The sequence below is a fragment of the Jaculus jaculus genome, chromosome 9, assembly GCF_020740685.1.
Source record: "Jaculus jaculus isolate mJacJac1 chromosome 9, mJacJac1.mat.Y.cur, whole genome shotgun sequence".
Taxonomy (NCBI): domain Eukaryota; kingdom Metazoa; phylum Chordata; class Mammalia; order Rodentia; family Dipodidae; genus Jaculus; species Jaculus jaculus.
Window position 1 is genome coordinate 110,856,798 of NC_059110.1, and position 11,067 is coordinate 110,867,864.

The following is an 11,067-nucleotide window of genomic DNA, read 5'->3' on the forward strand; positions in this document are numbered from 1 at the left end:
AGCTCAAGACCACTCTGAGACGATATAGTGAATTCCAGGTCAGCCTGGGCTAGTGCAACATCCTAACTGCAAAACCAAAAACCAAGAGAGAGAGAGACAAATAAAATGAAAATAAAAGAAAGCTAGCTATTGGGAAGATGGTTCAGTGGGTAAAATTCTTGCCACACAAGCATGAGGACCTGAATTCTGACCCTCAGTACCCATGAAAAAGCCAGATGTGGCAACACATACTTGTAAACCCAGTGCTGGGGAGGCATAAATAGGAGGAACCCTAGGTCTAGCTAGCCAGCTAGTCTAGCCAAATCAGTGAGCTCTTGGCTCAGTTCAAGACCCTGTCTTTAAAAATAAGGTAGGGAACTGGGGAGAAGGTTCAGTGACTAAAGTTGCTTGCTTGCAAAGCCTACTTGCTTGGGTTTGATTCTCCAGTGTCTATGTAAAGCCGGGTGCACAAAGTGGCACATGTATTTGCAATCTGTTGATAGCCCTGTGCTTCTTTCTCTAAGGTGGGCCTAGAGAGATTAAAGCATTCACTGAGAGTTGGAGGTCACCGAGACTACATAGCGAATTCCAGGTCAGCTTGTGCTAAAGGAAGACCCTACCTCAAAAAAACAAACAAGCAAACAAATGCTTGCCTGCAAAGCCAAAGGACCTCAGTTCGATTCCCCAGGACCCATGTAAGCCAGATGCCCAAGGTAGTGCATGCATCTTGAGATTGTTTGCAGTGGCTGGAAGCCCTGGTGTGCCCATTCTCTCTCTCTCTCAGCCTCTTTCCCTCTCTCAAATAAATATATAAAAATATAAATAAATTTTAAAAATTTAAAAAGACTTTTTAAAAAGTCTAAAAGGATATGAATAAGTCATATGGAAACCTACATTTTTGGGACAATGGCACATCCAGAAGCCATACATTGTTACTAGAAAATTTTCAATGCCAGAGATGGGGTACCTTCTGGTGAGTTGTTAGCCAGGGTGGTACCTGATGCCCCCAAAACATTTTAGGCCATTGGCTCTTGGTCTCCCACCAGGAATAGATGGAAAGACCCTGCAGCTGAAGACTCTGTATGCTTGGGCTGCAAGGTCACTGAGAAATCTTGCTGGAGACCAGCTGACAGAAAGCTGGATAAAGCTATACTGCATGCAGCTATATGGGAGAGAAAGAAGTCATCAGTGGAGATAAACAACAGTGGACGCTAAGCCTTAAGTTGGGCAGTCAGGCCAAATGAGCCAATGGGTGCAATAGTGGCATGTCTGTTATGGGGAAAACCAACCACCCTCTAATTTGACTGGAGGCCCACTCCATGGGAGGGAATACATCCCTGATACTGAAAACCTACAACAGGGGTAGTTATGAGCCCTAGGGGTGAACACCTGCTGGTGTCTGGCTAAATGCATATATTATGCTCACCAAACTCCCCAGTAAGCACTTCTCTTAATGTTCATACCTATATATTAATTCTACTTTCACTTTTGATGAGAGAATCTTCTTTTTTCAGATGGCAGTGACTTCTGGAATGACTCAAAAGGCACCATAGTGCTGAGAAGAAGTGACAGAGGAGTGCTCAGTACTAAAACATCTGTATCACACCTTCCAAGGCTCAGGGTCCATTGTGGAAGAGGTGGCAAAAAGAATGGAAGAGCCAACGGAAGGGAAGGACTCCTTATAATGCACTCTTCCAGATACAAAATGGCCTGTATATCTATGACCTCGCAGTGCCTGGCACTACCTACACAAGATCCTCATAATAGGAGGAAAAGATGACATCAAAATAAAAGAGACTGCTGGGCGTGGTGGCGCACGCCTTTAATCCCAGCACTCGGGAGGCAGAGGTAGGAGGATTGCCATGAGTTCAAGGCCACCCTGAGATGACAGAGTTAATTCCAGGTCAGCCTGGACCAGAGTGAGACCCTACCTCGAAAAAACCAAAAAAAAAAAAATAAATAAAATAAAAGAGACTAACTGAGAGAGGTAGAGAATATGGTACAAAGTAAAGTTGCAAAGGGGAAAGTAAAGGGGGGAGAGAGTTATTAGGGTTTATGGTCTATAATCATGGAAGTTGTCAATAAAAGTAAATAATTTTTAAAATTTTATTTTTGATTTTTTGATTTTTTTTCTTTTCAATTTTTTTAAATTAACAACTTCTATGATTATAAAAAATATCCCATGGTAATACCCTCTCTCCCCCCACTTTCCCCATTGAAACTCCATTCTCTATCATATCTCCTCCCCATCTCAATCAGTCTCTTTTATTTTGATGTCATGATCTTTTCCTCCTATTATGATGGTCTTGTGTAGGTAGTGTCAGGCCCTGTGAGGTCATGGATATCCAGGCCATTTTGTGTCTGGGGGAGCACCTTTGTAAGGAGTCCTACCCTTCCTTTGGCTCTTACATTCTTTCTGCCACCTCTTCCGCAATGGACCCTGAGCCTAGGAAGTTGTGATAGAGATATTGCAGCACTGAGCACTCCTGTCACTTCTTTCCAGCACCATGATGCCTTCTGAGTCATTCCGAGATCACTGCCATCTGAAAAGAGAAGATTCTCTACCAAAAATGAGAGTAGCATTAATATAAGGGTATGGACATTAAGAGAAGTGCTTACTGAGCAGTTTGATAAGCATAGTACATACATTTAGCCAGACACCAGCAGACGTTACACCCATAGGGCTCATGACTACCTGTTTTAAGTTTTCAGTATCAGGGATGTATTCCCTCCCATGGAGCAGTCCTCCAGTCCCATTATAGGGCACTTGGTTTCACCTTGACAGACATGCCACTTTTGTACCCGTTGGCTCATTTGGGCTGACTGGCAAAGATTAAGACTTGAAGTGTCCACTGCTGAGTATCTTCACTGGTGATTTCTCTCTCTCCCATTGAACTGCATGCAGAATGACTTCTTCCAGCTGGTCTACATGGAGGAGGTTATCAGCTCAGTTCCAGCAGGATTTCTCAGTGACCTTGCAGACCAAGTATGTGGAGTCTTCAGCAATAGGGTGTCAGCATCTATTCCTGGTGGGAAACCAAAGGGGTCGGCAATGGCCTATTATGTTTTGGGGGCATCAGGGATCTCCCTGGCTAACAACTCACTGGAAGGTATCCCATCCCTGGCACTGAAATTTTTCTAGCAACAACCTATGGCTCCTGAGTGTTCCAATTGTCCAGAAAAGTAGGTTTCCATATGATTTATTTATATCCTCTTAGATTTTGATTGGCCCTCCCTCCACCTTTGCTTTCTTTACTCAATCTCTTCCCCTGACCTCATTTTGGGCCTTTTCACGCTTATTAATCTATCTTCTACTTACATATATACAATACCATCCTATTAAGTATCCCCCTCCCTTCCTTTCTCTTCCCTTTATATCTCTTTTCTAGCTTATTGGCCTTTGCTATTGAGTTTTCTTCTTACTTACACAGAAGGCAGAAGCTGCCAGGTGTGGTAGTATACACCTTTCATCCCAGCATTTGGGAGGCAGAAGTAGGAGGATCATTGTGAATTTCAGGCCAGCCTGAGACTACAGAATGAATCACAAGGCAAGAGTGAGATCCTACCTCAAAAACCAAACTAAATAAAAAAATAAATAAGGGCTGGAGAGATGGCTTGGCGGTTAAGCGCTTGCCTATGAAGCCTAAGGACCCCGGTTCGAGGCTCGGTTCCCCAGGTCCCACGTTAGCCAGATGCACAAGGGGGCGCATGCGTCTGGAGTTCGTTTACAGAGGCTGGAAGCCCTGACGCGCCCATTCTCTTTCTCTCCCTCTATCTGTCTTTCTCTCTGTGTCTGTCGCTCTCAAATAAATAAATAAAAATTTAAAAACATTAAAAAATAAAAAATAAATAAATAAATTTTTAAAAATAGGGTAGGCAAGGTGTGGGGGCACATGCCTTTAATTCCAGCATTCTGGAGACAGAGGTAGAGGATCACCATAAGTTCAAGGCCACCCTGAGACTACATAGTGAATTCTAGGTCAGCCTGGGCTAGAGTGAAACCCTACCTCAAAAAATAAAACAAAACAAAACAAAAATAGGCTAATCTGGGTATGGTGGCACATGCTTTTAATCCCAGCACCATGGAGGCAGAGGGAGGAGGATCACTGTGAGTTTGAGGCTACCCTGACACTACATAGTGAATTCCAGGTCAGCCTGGGCTAGATGAAGCCCTACCTTGAAAAACAAAAACAAACAAGCAAACAAAGAAAATGCTATTAGGGCTGGAGAGATATCTTAGCAGTTAAGGCAGTTGCCTGTGAAGCCTAAGGACACAGGTTCAATTCCCCAGGAACCACGTAAGCCAGATGCACAAGGGGACACATGCATCTGGAATTTGTCTACAGTGGCTAGAGGCCCTGGTGTGCCCACTCTCTCTATCTGCCTCATTCTCTTTCAAAATAAATTAAAAATTTTTAAATTAAAAAATGCTATTAATTAGGTTGAGGGAGATACCTTAGTTGGTAAAGTACCTTGCAAGTTGTGGTGGTTTGATTCAGGTGTCCCCCATAAACTTAGGTATTCTAAATGCTAGGTTCCCAGATGATGGAGATTTGGGAATTAATGCCTCCTTAACGGAGTATATTGTTAGGGGCAGGCTATGGGTGTTATAGCCAATTTCCCCTTGCCAGTGTTTGACACATTCTCTTGTTGCTGTTGTCCACCTTACGTTAGCCAGGGGGTGATGTCCACCCTGTGCTCAGGCCATTGTTTTCCCCTGCCATCGTGGAGCTTCCCCTCGAGCCTGTAAGCCAAAATAAATCTTTTTTTTTTTTTTTTTTTTTTCCCCCAGAAGCTGCTCTTGGTTGGGTGATTTCTACCAACAATGTGAACCTGACTGCAACAGTAAAGTGGTGTGGTGCCAGGAGTGGGGTTGCTTCTAGACACCTGACTGTGTGGCTTTGGCCTTTTGGAGCTGATATTCAAGAGGAATGTGGAAGGATTTAAAACCTTGGCCTAAGAGATGCCTTGCAGTGCTGTAAGTACAGTTTGATGGAGTATTCTGGTCAGAGCTGAAAGACCTGAAAGCAGTAAGAACTATGGACTGTGAGGTTTGGCTTATGAGGGTGAGAAATAACTGTGCCTGGAGTGGGCTAGCAGTTTGTGTAGGAAACTTGCTATTATGCCTGGGTCCTGAGAAGTTGTGCAGGGTTGCTTTGCATAGAAATGAACTGGTGTGAGCAGAGGGATATGGCACAGAAAAAATGAAATATTTGTGCCTAAATTGTTTGAGAGATTACAATGTTTCAGATTGGGCTAACTGCACTGAGGCAACTTGAAGAATATAGACTCTTTTGGAGGGGCCTGAGTGCTGAAGAAGTGTCCTGTTCTTCAAAGTCTGCTTTATTCCCCCCTGGATTAACAAACTGGCACCCTACCTGGTATTGTGGAGTATAAGAAATGCAGGAAAGAGAGGGTCATTGGGTTTGCAACATGGTCTTGTGTTTTAGAAATGGCCATGGGCAGTGTAAAGCAGGTTTGCTGGATGCCTGCATGGAGACCCCATGGGGTCATGAGGATGGACCATGGATTGCAGTGGAGACCCAGTGGAGATGCCGGGACCACAAGATGGCTGCTAAGGAAAGCTGCCAGCCCGATGAAGTTTTCCAGGATTGTGAGTAGCCTAGCTTGAGGGGCTGAATTGGAATGCCAGAGACTTGCTGCAGACTAAGAGATTTGTCACTAACTAGAGTTGTTGGACTTGGAGCTACAGTTTTATATTGCTTAAGTAGTTCTTTGTTATGCCCAATGCCATCTTTTGCAGTGTGAATGTTTATTCTGTGCCACTATGAGTTTTTTGGGGGGATTTTTTGGTATTATGGCTCAGTTAAAAGAACTTAGATTTTGGGATATCTAAACATCATTAGGGTTGATAAAAACTATGGGAACTTTTAAAGTTGGATGAATGCATTTCATTTTAAATCATGTATGGTTATCAGTTTATGGGGGCCAGGGGTGGAATGTGGTGGTTTGATTGAGGTGTCCGCCATAAACTTTGGCATTCTGAATGCTAGGTTCCCAGCTGATGGAGATTTGGGAATTAATGCTTCCTCGAGGGAGTGTATTGTTGGGGGCAGGCTTATGAGTGTTATAGCCAGTTTCTCCTTGCCAGTGTTTGGCACACTCTCTGTTGTTATTGTCCACCTTACATTGGCCAGGGGGTGATGTCCACCCTCTGCTCATGCCATTGTTTTCCCCTGCCATCGTGGAGCTTTCCCTCAAGCCTGTAAGCCAAAATAAATATCTTTTTTTTCCCCCAGAAGCTGCTCTTAGTTGGGTGATTTCTACCAGCAATGCGAACCTGACTGCAACAGTAAAGTTGGTACCAGAGGAGTGGAGTTATTACTGCTAGACACCTGTGTGGATAGATGGCTTAGCAGTTAAGGCACTTGCCTGCAAAGCCAAAGGACCACAGTTCAATTCCCCAGGATCTGTGTAAGTCAGATGCACAGGATGGCATGTGCATCTGGAGTTTGCTTGCAACGGCTAGAGGCCCTGGCACACCCGTTCTTTCTCCCTCCCCCCCTCTACCTGCCTCTTTCTTTCTCAAATAAATAAATAAATATATTTTTTTAAATGCTGTACAATGCCCAAAGTTCAACACCTAAGTTTGCCCTCTGGCCTTTACACACATGCACATATATATGCGTGCACGTGTGCATGTGCACAAACTCCCTACTAGGCTTATTTTCTTTTACCAGTCTCAATTTTCATTTCATAATTTACCTAGAGCTCTGTAGTACCCCAGTAGATCGCTGTCTTCACTTGTGTTAGGCAGTTCAGGGTTATGAAAGTCCTGTAGTAAAAGTCTTTTGCTTCCTGATGAGGTTGAAGTATAATTAATAATATGTTGGTTGACTGCTTTGGACACCATGCTTAACATGCCAATATCCTTTACTACCAAGAAGAAAAAAAAAATGTATGTATTTAAAATTACTTAAACACAGAAACATCATTAGTACAGTCTATTAACTTATAAGTTAACTCATTAATATAAACCTAGTGCTGTGTGTGGTGGCTCACACCTGAGATTCCAACTCTTGAAAGGCTGAGACAGGCAAACTATTATGAGTTTGAGGTCAGTCTTGGCTATACAGCAAATTGTAATCTCCACAACAGAGAAAAACCCTGTCTCAAAAACACAAAACAGGGCTAGAGAGATGGCTTCATGGTTAAGGCTCTTTCCTGCAAAACCAAAGGACACAGGTTTGATTCCCCAGGACCCACATAAGCTAGGTACACAAAGTGGCACAAGAGTTTGGAGTTCATTTGCAATAGCTGGAGGTCCTGGTGTGTCCATTCTCTCTCTCTCTCAAATAAATAAATAAAAACATCTTAAAAACACACAAAACCAAACCAAACAAAAAACCAAATGGGAAAAATCTTTAAATTGTATAAAATCCAGTTCTCAATGATTAGAAATATGTTGGAATATAATAATCAGGTTACCCTCACTATTATTAGAGGCTGTTTATTTTTTTGGAAGGGGGTGTTTCTTATTTTTTTTTTTTTCTTCTTTAAGCAGTTTATTCAGGAACCTTGAACAATCTTCTGACCCTGGGGAGAGCCAACCCACAAGCTAAGTAGTCCTGCGCTAGCCAACCCTAGTGAGCCACGTAGCCCATGCAGATAGGTCCACAATTAAGGAAGCAGAACTAGTTAAGCAGCCTCAGCCAAATAAGGACTTGTTTATCCCAGAGAGCACTCGCTATTGGGCTAGCGGAAGGCGGAAGCCGAAGCCATCTTTAGGGTGCGGCACATGGCAGCTCTCCACACCCAGTGACTTAACTTCCTTCTACTAGGCCTCACTTGTTAAAGGTTTTACTACCTCCCCGTAATGTCATGGGCTTAGGACCAAACTTTTTTACACATGGCATTCATGATCCAAACTGCCAGTACCAGGCAACAAGGAAAGCTCTCTGCTCTGAGTCACAGCAGATCTAGGACATGAGACAAGGATCTATTCTGCTTGTGCCCAGTGATGAACAAAGCCCCCAAAGGCATCCAATGCTGTTGTACAAATGTCTCTCCCTTTTATAAAACTCATGGCCACACGGCAGATGTTTTATGGACAAACTGATGAAGATCAGCATTGATATTGGTTCAAGGAAGGTATTGTTTCAATTTTGAGGGGTATTAGCCAAAAGTAGGTTGCTTTGATGGTACATACAGTCTCATTTAGATTAGTACTGAAGACAATATAAGAGGAAATTCTCTTGTTGGACAGAACACATGGTCCTTTACTATTGTGGTTTCCACATGAACTATCCCTGCAAAAGGCTCAAGTCCTGAAGGTTTAGTTCTCACCCCATAGCACTGAAAGATGATCGAGTCACAAAGGCACTAACTCTACCAGTAAATGGACTCTTAGGAAGTGGGGCTTAGTTGGAGGAAGTAGGTCACTGGAGGGCATCATTTTAAAGGGTATATCTTGTCCTTAAACCTTCTGTCTTGCTCTGCCTCCTGTTCACCATGAGGTTTGGTCCAGCACCTTCTCCTGCTGCCACGCTCTGCCTTGCTTCGGGCCCAACAGCAATAGAGGCATCTGGTTGTAGAATGAAACCATGACGCCAGATAAACCTTTTCTCCTTTACGTGGTTTTATTTTTTCAGAACTTGTGCATTGTGAGAAGTGATTGGCAGTTTCTTGTGGGAAGTGAAATGGCTTGAGATAAGAACATACAGCTAAGGTGTGTGGCAAATGACTAGGTTCATTAGCCAGAGGCTTGAAAGAACAAAGGTGGTAAGACCAAGAACCAGGGGAGGAACCTGCACAGGTACCTATGTGAATGGATATAGAAGGCAGAAGGCTTTGCACCATAGGTTACCATCAGCTAGAGAGCATCCTCTAGGGAACAGGCGCCAACCTCTGTGATGATGGGGTTCTGTCCTTCAGGATGCAGCCAGTACTGCTATGATTTGGATATTGCTTGTAAAAGTTCACATGCTGGAAGCTGTGTTCCTAGTGTGGCAGAGCATTAAGAGGTGGGGCCGGTGTTTCTTATTTTTTTTTAAGGTAATATCTCATTCTAGCCCAAATTGACCTGGGACTTACTTTGTAGCTCCAGGCTAGCCTCAAGCCTCCCAAGTGCTGGGATTAAAGACATACAACATGCTCAATGCTCAGCCTTCTCTCTCTCTTTCTCTCTCTCTCTCATTCTTTCAGCCTCAACCTACTGTGTGTTGGTATTACAGTTGTGTGCCGCCATAACCTGTCAAGAGGATGCTTTACAGAGTTTGAGCATTATGGCAGGCTACTACTGCCAAATCTGAACTTTTTTTTTTTTTTTTTTTTTGAGGTAGGGTCTCGCTGTAGCCCAGGCTGTCCTGGAACTCACAAAACACTCTCAGGTTAGCCTCAAACTCGTAGCAATCCTCCTTACTTTGGGATTAAAGTGCTGAGATTAAAGGCGTGAACCATCACTTCCAGCTACATTGTTTTCTTATTGTATTCTTTACCTAACAATGATGGAACTTTACATTTGATCACAGTGAAGGCAGAGAAACAATGGAACTTTGGGGGGGAAAAAAAAAAACAAATAAACCCACTTACCATGAATAGTATTATCACAGAATAAGATGACAAATTAGTGTTTGGGAAAATTATAATATTCTAATGTCTTATGTAACTTACTCATAGCTCTCACCTGACAAACATCTCAGAACTAAGTGGAATATTTCCAATGGCAAAACTTTAAAATTTCCAAGTGTTGATAAGAGCTGAGGGTTTGAAACAGCAGTGCTGGAAAAAGAGCTGGATTGATTAGTGCGTCTACATTTCTGGGTGGGAAGTGAAGTAAAACTGGTATTTATTTTAGATGCCATCTTTCCTTATCCCATGAATTTATCCTGGTTAGAAAAATAGTACAAGAGAAAAAAATGGATATTAAAACATATGAAGAGGTTTTTGTTTTTGTTTTTCAAAATGAAGTAAGCTACACTTTCTATTGTTTTTCTTTTTCCTTTTGATGTGCTAGAGATCAAGCTTCTGGCCTCATGCACTCTGCCAACTGATCTATAGCCCCAGCCCAAGATGCACACTTTGATGGGCAATAGCAGTCTTTCCACATTTACTTACTATGGTGTATAGTTTGTGGAGCACTTACCAATAGAGTCTATTTATTTACATCAGCAACATTTGAGAAACTTCCAACTCTTCTCTTTTTTGTTTTGTTTTTCAAGGTAGGGTTTCACTCAAGTCCAGGCTGACCTGGAATTCACTATGTAGTTTCAGAGTGGCCTTGAACTCACAGCAACCCTCCTATCTCTGCCTCCCAAATGCTGGGATTAAAGGTGTGTGCCACCATGCCTGGCTCTAACTCTTCTATCTCTTGGCCAAATACATTCTTTTTAGAAAAAAATATCTTATTTTTATTTATTTACTAGGGGGGGCAGGTAGAGAGAAAGAGACAGAATGAGTGTGCCAGGGCATCCAGCCACTGCAAATGATCTCTAGCTGCATGGACCACCTTGTGCATCTGGTTTATGTGGGTCCTGGGGAATCAAACCTGGGTCCTTTGGCTTTGCAGGCAAATGCTTTAATCTTTCAGCTATCTCTCCAGCCTCTAAATATATACTTGATAGAGTAATTAAGTTTTAGTAGGGGTGGGAGCAATAATGCAAGGTTAAAGGTGCTTGCTCACAAAGCCTGCTGGCCTGTGTCCAATTCCTAAACTACCCACATAAGCCAGACAAACACAAAAAAAGTAGAAACCAGGCATAGTGGCACTTAACTTTAATCCCAGCATTTGGGAGGCAGAGGTAGGAGGATCACTGAGAGTTTGATGCTAGCCTGAAACTATATGGTGAATTCCAGGTCAGCCTGGACTAGAGCATGACACTACCTTGACAAACAAAACAAAAAAAAATTTTTTTTCAAAATATTTATTTATTTGAGAGAGAGAGAGAAATAGGCAGAAGCCGGGGGGGGGGGGGGAGGGAGGGGGAATATGGGCATGCCAAAGACTCTAGCTACTGCAAATGAACTCCAGATACATGGGCCACCTTGCGCATCTGGCCTTACATGAGTACTGGGGAATCAAACCTGGGTCCTTAGGCTTCCCAGGCAAGTGCCTTAACTGCTAAGCCA

General features: G+C 43.0%; 1 protein-coding gene across 1 annotated transcript in view; it reads right to left on the bottom strand.

Annotated features, from left to right (window-relative positions):
* Window positions 1-9,803, bottom strand: part of Fbxo47 (F-box protein 47) — a 40,455-nt gene extending 30,652 nt beyond the window's left edge. Inside the window, exons 1-2 of the mRNA XM_045157880.1 lie at window positions 9,626-9,803; window positions 6,706-6,876 (exon numbers count right to left, since the gene is read on the bottom strand). Coding sequence (XP_045013815.1) covers window positions 6,706-6,876; window positions 9,626-9,803 — 349 coding nt within the window. The remainder of the gene's footprint in view (window positions 1-6,705; window positions 6,877-9,625) is intronic.
* Window positions 9,804-11,067: the final 1,264 nt, after the last annotated feature.